This window comes from Pundamilia nyererei, unplaced genomic scaffold (assembly GCF_000239375.1).
Source record: "Pundamilia nyererei isolate P.nyererei 1_Seehausen unplaced genomic scaffold, PunNye1.0 scaffold00058, whole genome shotgun sequence".
Classification (NCBI taxonomy): Eukaryota; Metazoa; Chordata; class Actinopteri; order Cichliformes; family Cichlidae; genus Pundamilia; species Pundamilia nyererei.
This window is the reverse complement of record NW_005187459.1, coordinates 1702848-1717026: the sequence shown is the minus strand read 5'-3', so window position 1 is coordinate 1717026 and position 14179 is coordinate 1702848. Positions and strand designations below refer to the sequence as shown.

General features: G+C 41.9%; 2 protein-coding genes across 3 annotated transcripts; one reads left to right on the top strand and one right to left on the bottom strand.

The window, feature by feature from the left end:
• Window positions 1–355: 355 nt before the first annotated feature.
• acbd3 (acyl-Coenzyme A binding domain containing 3) lies at window positions 356–8778 on the bottom strand. Of its 2 annotated transcripts, none has more exons than XM_005734424.1 (8): window positions 8378–8778; window positions 6852–6993; window positions 6488–6628; window positions 6069–6227; window positions 5655–5829; window positions 4672–4915; window positions 3813–4097; window positions 356–1773 (listed from the first exon to the last, which is right to left on the bottom strand). In XM_005734424.1, exons 1-8 carry the CDS (start codon window positions 8643–8645, stop codon window positions 1559–1561), a joined length of 1629 nt encoding a protein of 542 aa, XP_005734481.1. In that variant the 5' UTR covers window positions 8646–8778; the 3' UTR covers window positions 356–1558. The 2 variants fall into 2 exon arrangements, with proteins under 2 accessions (XP_005734481.1, XP_005734480.1); XM_005734423.2 differs by having other exon boundaries at window positions 3813–4100; window positions 8378–8777.
• Window positions 8779–11779: 3001 nt separating this feature from the next.
• mixl1 (Mix paired-like homeobox) lies at window positions 11780–13749 on the top strand. The gene is made up of 4 exons (XM_005734422.2): window positions 11780–12284; window positions 12406–12626; window positions 12799–12925; window positions 13094–13749. The coding sequence occupies exons 1-4, from the start codon at window positions 12188–12190 to the stop codon at window positions 13672–13674; spliced, it is 1026 nt and encodes a 341-aa protein (XP_005734479.1). The 5' UTR covers window positions 11780–12187; the 3' UTR covers window positions 13675–13749.
• Window positions 13750–14179: the final 430 nt, after the last annotated feature.

Genomic DNA, 14179 nt, shown 5'->3' with positions numbered 1-14179 from the left:
ACAGAATGAATCTAAATTACATTTTCAATAATAATAAAAAAAAAAAACATTTAAATGTTAGTAAGCAACCGTGTCACGCAGAACACAATTCTAATCACCTCTTTTTTCCTTTTTATTTTTTAATTCATAATGTTTGAGATGACAACTCAAAGAGGAAGAAAGGAAAAAAGTAGACAAAACAGAGTTTTGTTATGGATTTTCTACACAGATGTAACAGTGTGTTAGGACCTTAAAGAAAAAAAAAAAAAAAAAAGGATGGTTAGTTGAGTTTATTGTCACGTGCGTGTCAGAGCTCTGAACAGGAAAACAGGAATGATAAAACAAATCCCCCTGCTAACATTGACAACACAAGCTCTTTCTTTTTTGTGAGTCTTTAATTAACAAGTGGTGAACAACACATATGATAAGGGACTGTCAACAAGCAACTTTTTTCTTTTGTAAAAACTCAAACGGAAAAACATTTGTGGGAGAACGGAAATGACTCCTACACCGATTTGACTTTTACACTTCTTACACTGTGACGCTTCTGCAGCCGATAAGGCTCACAGCCATAAATTACCATGTGAATGATGTTTTGCACATCCTCCTTCAACACCCATGTTACTGAATGACTTCTTGCTGGTCCTTCATAAATGATGCAAGTTTAAAAAGACACACACTGCTGTTGTAACCTGACTCTCGAAATAAGTATAAGAAACAGAACGTTTGCGAGGAGAAGATGAAAAAGACCACTCGTTCCACTTCACAATCCTCTCAGATCTTCATACAGGTACGGTGGCTTTGTGACAACAAAAAGGATGAGCAGGTTTGAGAACCCGGGCTGTTTAAATGAGTGAGAACACAATTGGCAAAGACCAGACGATCTCTGAGTAAAAGGCATAGTGTTATGAAGCACATCTTTAATAATAAATTGATTTCTAACATTGTCCTCTGTGTACTTTTGGGATAAACAACCACCTTTTCCACTCAAAAGCAAACAAACAAGCAAACAGAAAAAGAAAAGAAAGAAAGGGAAACATAGGCTCGTGGAGCCGCCAAGTTTCCATTTGTGGTTATGATAGCATCACTTGGAGCACAAGCAGCCACAACGCCACCGTGTTGGACAGTGCTGGGCCGGGCTTTGGTGACTTAAGTGGAGCCCAGGGGAGGAAACTGGTGAAATATATCATGAGAGCAAAGTCCTACAGCTTGGTGTGAATGCAGCAAGGACAGGTGGTGAATATACAACGGGTATACGCACTCCTCTTCCAAGGGCTCGATAACGGGATCTAGCATGGGTGCATCTTGGGTCACGCGTACACATACAGTAAATACATATTAGTCGAGTCTCCAGACTACGACTCCAGATGTGTCTCTTTGTCTCCCTCTGGTGGTTTAATCCAGAATTAATCTGGTAGTTTCCTCCTTCACACACACACGCACACATACACACAAATACAGGCTGCCTTCACACAAATCTTCACCCTCCCCCCCTCACAAACACACACACACGTACATACATATATTTATATATACGAACATACACACTCCTTGGCTCCCCTTGTGTCTGTATTCAGGCTTATCTGGTGTAGTAGACTCTGTAGTAAACACTCTTGGAGCGCCAGAGTGAATAGGAGTTGTCGAACTTGAGCAGGTAGACTCCGCGACCTGGGTACTGGTGGCTGCCGGCGTACACCTCCTCATGACAGTCCCTCCGGTAAACCGGTACAATCTCATCCACCTGAGGCTTCCCTGCCTCCTTCTTGGCCTTCTCTTCCTCACTGGTTGGCTCGCCTGCAGGTAAAAAAAAAAAAAACATAAACAAAAACACAAAAACAAAACAAAAACAAAAAAACCACCAATGCATTATTTGCGCAAACAAAAATACATTTTGTGCTGTATGATTTTTGCATTACATTCCAAGAAATGAGCCCAACAGTGGGTATTCCTTACAGGTTAGTGTGAGAGGTAAAGAAAACACTAGAACTTAAAGGTGACAAAGCATCCAAACATTTAATTGGACTGTGAGAACAGCACAATATCAATATTATTTAAAAAAGTGAATGTTGTTCAATAATTTGACTGCCAGTATTCAGTCATATGCTTTCCTTTATATGACAAAAGATAGGCAGGACTTTTGTTACAATGGCAAGAGTCAGTGGATAATTAATTATAAGTGTAGGATAAGAATAAAATATTAATGGAAAACTAGTTACTAATCTCTCAAACGGGCTTATAATTTAAGCCACAGAAATAAAGCACAAGACAACACTAATTAGAGCATTGACAGCCTTCATGCAGACTTTGTGTGTACATGTACAGAAGTGCATGAGCATCATGACAGACACTTTTTTTTTTTAATTTCTTAGCAAATATTTTATTTTCCCAGTAGTTTTGTAACAAATAACTTGGCACTAAGTGATATAATCGCATGTCTCTCGTTCTGTGGACCGACTCCACCGTTCTGTTGTGCAGAGGGCAGCAGTAGGCTACGTTCACACTGCAGGTCTTAATGCTCAATTCCGATTTTTTGATCAAATCCAAATTTTTTTTGTCTGCTTGTTCACATTACAAATAAAATGTGACCGCAAACGCGCTCTAGTGTGAACCCTCAAAGCGGCCCGCATGCGCAAAAGAAGACGTCACACACAACGCCCTCTGTTTAGATCCAGACCAAACAGTATTATTTGACTGATGGCCCTTAATATAAAGACTTGTTTCGGGTTTTACGTTTCCCAATTTTGCTTTAAGTTATAAAGCTATTTTGTTATTTACATATGGCCTAATAATTATCCTTATTGCTGTTTTAGAGAGGAGCGGTGCTTCAAAGGATAGTTACAGATTTCTGTCAGAATCTGCAGATTATACAGTACGAATAAAATGTTCACGTTTTTCCAATGCTGTCTTCCCAACAGTTTCACTAACATCTACACGGGATGGCCACGAAGCATTCGCGATGTCTTATCGGGCGCTTCTCCAGCACTGATACTTGGCGTCTGTCTTGTGTCAGTGACGTAAAAGACGGATTTAATGCGACATGACATTCAAACAGCAGTCGCTTTCTGAAATATCAGATATGTCTCGCATTCAGAACCACATACGAAAGTGACCCAGATCGGATTTGAAAATATTGGATTTGTGCCGTTCACACTGTCATACCATGATCGGATATGGGTCAAAAAAGTCAGATTTGATGCGCTTTCGCATGCAGTGTGAACGTAGCCGTAGTGTCACACACAGTTAACCAGTTCTCAGCCTATTCTGATACGACAAGCATTTGAACTGACGGTAGTTCTCTTAAGCAAAAGGATGACCACCATCGCCAGCTACAGTCCAAGATACTGGAACTGGAGCACCATTAACGGTGGGACAAAGTGCTTTTTGGAGAGGGATGATCAACCTGACCAACAAGCCAATCAGCAGGGAAAATACAGGAGGGGAACAGTCAGGGCTAACTGGTTAGAGGCAACTAAACTTTCAAAATAAGAGTTTAAGTGTTGCCACTAGTAAAACTACATAAATATAATTCACTATTTAAATTCCCTATCTATTATATATAAAAACCAAAAACAGCTGTACGGCTTATACTCAATAGTGAAAGGAAACAGTCACAGTAGTGGTTGACACAGCCGCCTAACCCTGGTTCGATCCTGGGGGGAGAACAAATCATTGTAGGGGTTGTATGGGGGCATCCAGCATGAATAATTAACCAAACCAATCATGGTATGATTAAGTGAGAAGCCTTAAGGCTGTAATGCATAACTGCTGTTTACATAATAATAAGGAATGTGTTTAAGTACAGCAAGTAAAAAAATAAAAAAAACTACCCTCACCTTCATCATCTTCATCCTCTTCACTGGACTCTGACACATGCACGCTGACTGAAGCAGAGGCTGCGTCCGTCCACTCGAAGAAGACCCCAAAGCCGATGTCGTAATAGTCTGTAGCAAACTCCCAGAACAGGTACGAGCCGTCTTCATGAGTGGGAACACGCACCGTCACCACCTCGCCGCGCCCCACCGTGATCACGCTGTCTGCGTCCTGACGGATTTTCTCCTTGAAGTCCTTGATCTGTGGCCGTGTCCACATGGAAGGAGCAGCTATGACTGGTGGGGATTCTGCTGCAATTAAAAGGAAAGAGAAGACATTATCTATTTTCTACCAGATTTCTTACAAAACAAACAGTGCATTCCCTAATAAGCGATTCCCTTCCAGCATATGCAGACCGAATCCCAAACAAGCTCAACTTGGAGGAAACCTGTGTGTCTCAGAACGATCAGAGAAAACCAGAGTCCATGTGCATAATAGCAAAGATTTGTTTTTGCAGGCACAGCTACCCCAGCTTTATTTATCATTCCACTGAACAGGAAGAAGGAAGTCATTTGGAAAGGGATATGTGTTTTGGATTCACACCAAGGACTTTTGCATATCTACTGTGATGTCTTTTACTCCTGTAAGCGGAATATGTGACTGGAGGAAACCTAAACCAACACATTCTTGTGTGTCACTTGTTCCAGCTCTTCTGCCCTCCAGGTTACATCAACAAGGGCACAGCAGATAAGCATCAGGTTTCAAGCTTGGCAGACCGCTTCACTGCTCTGACAGAGAGCTTACCCTGTCTGACCCCTAGTCATTAGCCGCTCCAATATTTCATGCTTTTATTTTGAGATGGATATAGAGCAGCCCACCAACCTAATAAAGGTCCATTCTCTGAGACCTCTTCTGCCGGTTCAGGCTCTGGCTCCCGATCCATACTTTCTGAGTAAGAGTCTGACTGGCCTCCATTGATTGTTGGAGCTTCTTCTCCAGTCTGTGGTGAAGCAGCACACAATGGTCCAGCTGAGGATGCGGGGATGGGTTCACCTGTGTGGAAGCTGCTAGATTCTAGGGTGCCCTGCACCATTGAATCAGACTGCTGCTGCTTCTGTAAGGCCGCCTAGGATGAGAAAGAGAAACCAACAATCTAGCTTCACCAGGGCTGTGTTAGGGTTGGATAAGATTATTAACAATTAAATTTCCATCTTCTGGCAACATCCTATACATCTCGAAAACCGAAGGGTCTGTTTTTCAGCTTTGCTGCATACGAGTAGACCTAGGGCTAGACTTTTGAACAACTGATTTGCTCAGGGATTTTTCATCTTAGTCTTTGTTTGAGGTTTTTGTTTACCACACCTGGCTGTTAAAAATGGTATAAAATAAAGTAATTCAAGTCAAAAGGTTTAAAACATTTTTGGCTATTTTTCAATAACTCCTTTGCAATTTAACAGTTCACTTGAGCTGGAAGGACTCTAAAGGGAGGCCGATGTCTTACAGGAAGGTTTTATGCATCAGTCAGGATATTAAAGAGGACATGAATAAAGGTGTGTGCTGTCAAGACATATACCACCCAGTTTGGAAGGCTAATTATTAGCAAGGGATTTCTACACTAAATCTATCCTAGATAATACAGCTGCTAGGCTCTGACACACATTCCTTTCAGTCAGATAATGAAGAGTTAATTAAGGGACTAATCTCAGGGGTCAACTGATCAGATTGAATTTGGGGCCAAAGAAAGACCTGCAGGCAATCCTTCTAATCTATTCTAAGTACTCCCACATTAACTGCAAATCCTATATATTGAACAATAAAACTCAATCAGTGAAAAGTCTATGTTATGTTGAGATTCTGCATCCTACCTGTTGCTGGGCCAGCTGGACCTGGTAGAGCTGCTGCATGTACTGCTGATAGTGCTGCTCCTGCAGCTGACGGATGAGGCTCATCTGCTGCTCAGGGCTGTTTGGGTACTGCTGAGCAGCATACTGTTGGAACTGCACCGCTGTCTGCGCATTTAATGCTGCCATTATCTGTTGTCTGGTTACATTAAAATGAATGAAAATGGAAATACAGGAAAACAACAGGAAGTCAGACAGATTTGTAGTGAGATTTTCATCTTTGGGCCAAGTGTCAGCACAGGACTAACCCTTGTTTTCGGTCTCACAAAATACGTGGAAATAAAAAGTGATTTAAAAAAAAGCATACAGATTTAAATACAAAAGGAGAGGAATGCTTATATATAAAATTAAAAAAGAAACAACAAACACCACACATACTTCTGCTGCTCAATCCGTAGCCTCTCCTCTTCTGCCTGCCTCCTTTCTTCTTCCTCTCTTCTAAGCCTTTCCTCCTCCTCAAGCCTCCGTCTCTCTTCCTCCAGCCTCTGTCGCTCCCTTTCTTCCTCTTCCCGCCTTAGACGCTCTTCTTCTTCTCTCCTGAAGAAGAGAATTGAATGATTTAAATAATGCAAATGGATAAAAATGCATAATTTACATGCAAACAAAAGCCCAAACTGTGAAATATACATGAATATCACAACATTCTAACAAGGTCAAATACTGTATAACCTATCCACCCAAACTAACCACAGCTTTCCAGCTTTTCTAGATAAATAGAGAGCAAATTGAGGTAGAAACTAAATTTAAGACACACTAGCAGATGAATGTCCCTTGGACAAAGAAGCTGATCCTCCCACCTTTTCCTCTCCTGCTCCTCCCTTTCGATCTTGTGTGATGTGACGTATGGGGCAAAGAGGTTACAGCATTTGTTAAGTAGCTTGACAAACTCCACCATGGCATCGTCCTTCTCCATGTTACCCAGTGAAGCCCACTCTTTCCTGCACACAGGTCAAGGTGTAGACAATAATAGGTGCATTATTTTTTTTAAATTTCATTCTGAACAGGATGATTTTCACCCATTGTCTGAATCCATTTCAAACTGTTAATGAGTAAAAATGCACGAGTGTGTATTTCCTGATACAAAGCAAAAATCACTGAGATGTCCACTACAATCCAAAGGTCACATGCATGAACACACACACACACACAAGCTGGTGTTACCTGCGGTCGTTGCCCAGGACATCAAAGAAGCCGACCTCTGGTGAAGCATCGGGATTGTAAGGACCGAGTAACACCTGTTTGTGCAGAGCCACCAATCGAAGCTTCTCCTCATAGGTCGGGTGGAAGGCCTTTCCATCTTTATCTGAAGGCAGCAAAGTGGAAGCAATGAGTTTGCAGGCAATCCTGTTAATGTCCACCTGCAGTGAATACTACAGTGCAGCTTGTGTGCACAACAAGGTAGTAAAAACTCCCGCGTACAGGAGTGTTATGTTCTTGTGCCAAGACTGTAAAGCGCAGATAATTACTCCTAACTGTGCTCTCCCACTCTAAACTTTTCAAGCTTCTTTGTGGCTAAAATCATTAAGAATGAAACACTGAGATGACATTAGTCATACCTAAAGCTTGATTTAAGGTGAGGCAAGAGGGAGATTTAGGCAGCTGAGTTGAGCAAGTTGAGCAAGTAGACCTAACCCTGTCTGACACACTGACAAGGATACAAAGCCCAGATTACTATCACGCAGAGTGGCAGCCAGGCCCCGACCTGTTTGCACAGTCATCACAAGTGTTCTGCCATAATACAAACAGCACAAATGCCCAGTGTTCAATACAGCTTACACTTGTGTACGATGACTGGAAAGTATGGACACAGTATTTTGCAGGATTTGTGGCTTTTTGTAAAGCAGACATATAGAACTAGCTAGAATGGTCAGGCTGCAGAATATAGCCACACATATCACAATTTCTTTTCCAATTATTCAACTACTTAGGGTATTTCAATATGCTTTAAATCCACCCCAGCATGTCCAGAAGGCCTAAAAATGGCTCCCAGAGCACACATAAAAGTAGTACTACAAGTAGTAGCAACATAGGAGTGATATGAAAGGGCAGGTGTAAAAACAGTCAAGCCGTCACATAAACCCCCCCATAGACTGAAAACGTGGTTAACTGCTTTTAGGGGCGGCGAGCTAAAACTATGCAGCAGTTGTATCCTCAGAATAATAATTCCTCCAGCACAGCAGGAACTTGTCATTGAGTACTTTGGGAGGAAAAATCTTTGAGGGCAGCTGCCACCTGATGCAGTCCCGCTTCAGTCACAGCAGAGGGAGAGCGTGTTTAAAAGCTCCTGAACACATCCCAGAACAAGCTGTCATTCAATTGGAATGGAAATCTTCCTCGTTTGGTGGAGGAAGCATGCATAGAAATATGCAAACTGGTAATAAGTATAGTCACTCCTCTTTGGTGCAAAGACAAAAACCCAGAAAGGAGACAACAGTGGCAAATCAGCTGACACAAAGGGGCTACTCACAAGTGCCGTGGTTGTTTTACCCTTTAACGGCCAGCAGCGTTAGATACTAGTTAGCCGTGAAGCTAATGTAACACCGAGGCTGACAGCAGTAGCACCAGTCCCGGTGGTGACAGCTAGCAGCTAATGCTAGCAACCTGCTAGCCTGAACCAGCGAGCGCCACACTTTAAACTGTTCGAGCAGCTTTCTCACCGCTTGGCGATTGAAACAAACATGAAGTACCTTTAAAAAATTTAAGGGCCATTCCGTACAGCTCCAGCAGAGGAAAGCCCCATTTCCTCTCTATCGCACATTTGGCAGTCTCTCCATCTTCGCCTTCAGCGCCGCCCGGCTTATCTGTGCTGGGTTCCGTGGGTATGGACTCCGGTTCTTCGGCCTGGCTCTGCTCGCCCTCCGGGTCCGGAGTGAGGGTGAGGCCATCGATGGAAACTTCGAGCCGGCTAGAAGTAGCGCTGTCGAGGTCGCCGCTCTGAACCTCTGTCGCCATCATGTAGACTGTCAGCTGAAGCAGCCACGTACCTACTTCCGTTTCAATCTAGCGGAAGTTCCGGTTGTTTTTTCTCCCCTCACCGATGTAAATAATGACGAGGTCTTACCAACAGATAAAAAGACTTGCCCAAAAACAAACAACCCCCCCCCAGCATTTTATTAACCGTCACGTACACTAACCGACACATATAAAAATTAACATGTATTTTAAAATATGCAATGGATAAATTGTCTTTTTTTAATCGATTTTCCATGTTTTCCATATAACGATTTTATAAGCTTATGCTTCTTCCTGCTCCTTTTTGAACATGAAGGTTATTTGTAGTTGTGGTTGCTCGTTTTCCTTTTGTTTTGCTTTGTTTATTTGTCTCTTTTAATTCTATGTTGTTGTACTTTTTCAACATGTTCAAAATAAAGATACAATCTATCAATGTCAATAACCGGTATGATCATCCCTATTCTTCAACACATTTTGAACTCACTTTGTCAAGCTTTCTTGGAATGTCTTTAAAAAGTCTTTGGGAATAGTTCTCCAGGCTTCTTGAGGAACATTCAGATCTCTTCTTTGGATGTGAGGAGCTATCCGGGTATGCTTTTTACTGCACTGGCAGTGTGTTTGGGATCATCATGCTGAAAAAATAAGCCATTGCCAATCGGATGCTTCCCAGTTTTGTTTTGTTTTTTAGTTTTCAAAACACACTGCACACCATGCTGGAATATGCCATATTTTCGGTTAATAGTTATTTGGGAATAGTGCAATAATACTTGACTTAGGGGCCTTTTTATTATGTTGGAATGATTCACAGGTCAGTGTAAAGTGACTTAACAAACAAACAAAAAGAACTATCCCCTGAAAATGATCAGTTACAAGGACTGGACAGAAAATTAATGAAAAAGCAGGCAATGTCCAAAGAAAAACTTTAAAAAAACCTTCATAAAGCCTGGAGAACTATATATACTATGCTATACTAATGTCCCCGATGTTTTATTTGTAAATAGCTAATGATGGTTGCTGCATTTGCCCAGGTGAGGTACATTGACAGTAAGACTTGGCCTAAGCTTTGGATAATACTTATGCACATTTTGAATGAGCACATGCTCTCCAGCTCCTTAAATTATCCTTCAAATACACAAATATTGTACTGAAATACATTATAATTAGACAGGTGACATTTTAACACATTGCTGAAAACCTGTGAGAATACTTTGCCTGTCTGTCTGCAGGGTAAATGTATAGTGGCCTGGCCCAGGTGTGAACTTGCTTTTGTTTGGGGGCTACAGGAGCAGCAGTATTAATCCCCCACAAGAATTTAGTCCAGTGTTTGCTTGTAGTCCAGCCTGATAACTACATCTTATCAGTATCAATCAAATTAGATCTGCTTTTTAATCTAATTACAGTGCCCAGTGTCTGTCATAGGCTGCCAAACTAAACAAACTATATAACATACCACAACAGCTAAGGTAAAGCTGCAAGGAATTTTCATGCAGTTGCTGTACTAGGTTAGCATTTTTAATCTACCATGGCTTGTCATCACAAATCAATGCAAAAAAACAAAAAAAAACAAACAAAAAAAACAATAACAATAAATAAATAAATTGTCCATGCTATGATCTCCAGGTCCATCAGAAGAATGTCACAAAACATCAGGAACTTGAGGACCCAGATTTTTAGCATAGCAATCTGGTCTGTGCACAAGGGGCAATACCCAATTAGGGCCCGCAGACAAAGCACCCTATGAACTGTGAATGCTTTAGCCAACAAGCAAATCCTATTTGAACAAAAGTAAGTGTCGAAGTACAGAGATCAAAAAGGTTAAGATTACCGTTACGCCGCGGCAACAAAAAAAGACACACATTAAATATGCACACACAAGTAAACATGGACTTAAAATGATCAAAGTACATTTAAAAAAGGGAGCAGAGCATGTGTTATGTCAGAGTCCCCTGGTGGTCCGTCATTGTTGCAGATGTTCATTAATAAAGGACCCTGCACCTCCATCAAGAGTACGGATTAACATATGAAGAATCACCTAAAATTTTGGCCTGTCAAGGAGTGTTGTAGGTACTCCCCAAGAGGAAACAATGCATGCTGTATTTTAAATGCTGACAAACACATTGCCAAATTTGCACTACACTCCCCAGATGACTTAACCCAGCAAGCTCTGTATCCTGTAAAATCTGTGAGAGGAAATATTGCAAGGAATCTGGAAATTGTTGCATTGTCAGATCATAGCATAGTGCAGAATTCAATCTGCAGGCAAAAAAGTGGAGCATGAGGAACAAAATTGTTTAGTCTGTCTTTGGGGAGGGAGGGCTTCCTGACCTCTTGACCCAATCCCCCCTCTGAATCAAACGGAGGTGACATATTCAATAAGACCTGCCCGCTCCCAAGTACTTTTTAACCGTGGTTTGTGTATTGAAATCCACTTTGTTGACACTGATAAGGCTCAGGAGGCATCATTTCCCACAAAGTAAGGCTTGTGTGAGGGGGCAAGTCATGGAAAATCTATGCTTTCTTTTACCTCCAAACATAGCTTATAACCTTCCTGACAGATGTGGACAATTCAATATTTTGTCAGTTATTAGGGTTTAAAAGGTTTAAAAAAAAAAAAAAAACAACTTGAAAAAGCCCCACAGTCTGTGGTTACATCATCTGATAACATGCAAAGGCTTAATGACTTGAGAGTTCACAACATTCTAGAAGGACTCCTTAAGGTTGAGATCAGGGCTCTATACTTGGACTAAAGGTCTGTTGCAGAACTGGTTGTTCTTACTGTCACTGAAGCAAAACTAATGCCACATATAACAGCAAATTCACTTCAATGAAGTTTACTGCCAGGAAAATTCTTCAATAGCAGTTATAGATGGCAATAAATGTTTTGCCATCTAACAAAAGGGTTTTTATATGGTGTAAGAAGTCATCCTTTTAACAGTCGTTTCTGCAGTTTCAGATTTTATTGACAGCTTTGTTTTGTTTTTGTTGTTGTTGGTTTTTAGGCTTTACTCTGGGATGCTGGCATGATGCAGAATAACCTGTATAAAGAGCCAGTCTTGTTGGGTATACATAATTATTAAATCATGCCCTGTTTTGAGTTAGATTAATAATAATAAAAACCTAATGCTTGCGCTTATATCTGTTTTCTCACAGCGTCCTGGTATAGTCCTTTGAACTCCTCCACCTTTTTTGGGAAATTGCCGTTTCCGTCTTTCTCCCTTTGAAGGCTGAGGGTCCATTATTGCTTCATCCATGCCAAAGCGGATAAATGTTTTCTCTGCCGATGTGTATTGAGCGTGCAGATTCCATTAAAACTCCTTTAAACAGACCTGCGGCCGGACCATCGTTCCAGGTGTGATTGCTTCACACCTCTGCTGGCCCGCAGACGTCTGAAGTTGCTGCACGGCCGCTGCAGTGCCGGTCGGCCCCGATGGCAGACCCATTCACACATCTAGACAGCTTTACCTTTGATCACAGGAGGATTTAAATCCGGCGAGCGCACGGATCTCAAGCTCAGTCAGTCAGTCACCGGGGATAAAGCGGAAAGGATGTCTGCAGTTCAGGGGAATATGCGCGTCGGGGAGGCGAACCAGTTCCACATGTATCACGAAGGGCCTCTGCAGATGAACAACGCCGTGAATCCAGGTTGGTGGCTCTGGGATCATTAACCCCAACAAAAAGTTAATTTTCAAATACCGGCCTAACAGCTGCCTCAGAGCTCAACTTACGCAATGATAACTAAATTGCGCCTGCGTCTTCTTTTCAGAATGTGGACCTCCGGACGGTGGAAACTACTTCAACCCCGCAAATCCTGTTCCCAGGGCAGACAAATGCGTGGCAATGCTGACCCACAGGAGAAAGAGGACCAATTTCACCCAACAGCAAATCAAGGTGCTGGAGAAAGTTTACAACGACACTAAATATCCCGACATCTTCCTACGGGAGAGACTGGAGGCTCTGACAGGGCTGCCGGAGTCCAGAATTCAGGTGAAGTCCGGTTTAAACGCCACACTTTGTTGAATTGGTTGATTTATTTTGTAGGGTCAAAGGGCAAACACAGTGACTTAAGATCACAGGAAACTCTCGCTACTCCACACTTGTGGTAAAATTGGATTTATGGAGTGGTAAGATGTGAATTAACGGATTTCCAAAATTGTAGGTGTGGTTTCAGAACAGAAGGGCCAAGTCTCGTCGCCAGGTTAGCTCATCAACGTCTACAAAGGTCAGCAGCACGCCAGCAGCTGGTCCCTTTATCCAAGTCCAGAACAGGATGGCTCCGGAAAAAGGTAGCTATTAGCTTTACTCACTAGTTTTGTGGTCACATCCTCACTCTAACATCAGGTCAAGCCTGCTCAGTGTCACTCATTATAGTTTTAACTTCAAGTTTGTGGCTTCTTTTTTTCTATATTCTAAGACATGTTGCTTAGTTGTTTTTTTCCCCCTCTCCATTGCAGTTTGTGACAATCTTCACAGTGCTCAAGTACATCAGATGGGTGGTTTTGGACTAGAGGAAAGTTTCAGGTCTACAGTGCACCTACAAGGCATCGAGGACACCCACAGGAACACTCTTCCAAGCAAACCCAGCAGCTACGCCCAAGCATCTGCCTCCCGCATCTATGACAAGGAGGGCGCCAGAATGAATCCAGAACACATGCAGCGACACAAGCAGAGTGCTGGCACTTCGAGCTGCAGCGTCCCTCTCTATCCCAGGAGAGAGCACCAGACAAACATGGACGCCAACATGACCAACAGCCAAGCTCCAAAGGTTTTGGTGGAGTATGACAATTTCCCACCAAACAAAACCATTGGACCAGAGATGAAAGTTGTGATTCCTCCCATCCCAATGCAGAACCCCTTCAGCACACCATCATCATCTAAGGACAACAGATGCCAAATGCAGTATCCGCAGGCGAGGGCCAGCGGGGACAGGTTCGATCACTTTTCCCAGATCCCCGCCAGAAAGATGCAGGACTTCTCCGACTCGGATTCTGATTGGGAAAATGAAGCAATGGCAAACTTCAGTGGCTTTATGTGATGCATTACAAAAGCTACATGTATCATAAGAGGTGTGAGAGTGTATTTATTTTAAAACTATATATAAAAAAAAAAAGACATTTGTTTTGTATGAATTTGTTTGTTTGTTAATAAATGAAACAAAGCCAAAACCTGCTTTTCAATATTATGTTTAATATAAAAAGACAAACATTTATATACAACTGCCCGGGGGCACTCTCATATACAACTTTACAAAAACTGAAAAAAAGGAGAATCTCTAGGAAAGAACTGTTGATGGGGTTTAAAGGTCAGTGATGCAGACTTAGTGTGGGGGGTGTTGCAGCAACAGCCGATGTAAAATATGGAAACACTTAAGATCAAAACCCCAGAGTTCTCCTTTATAAAAAAATACTGAAAAAAAAAAAAACTCTTTTCAGTGCGCACAAAATTACAAAAGCTATTTCAGAATACACAGCAGAAAGGCTGACAATATTCCTAATAATCATATTGTACAATTATCTACAATAACTTTTTAATTATAAAAC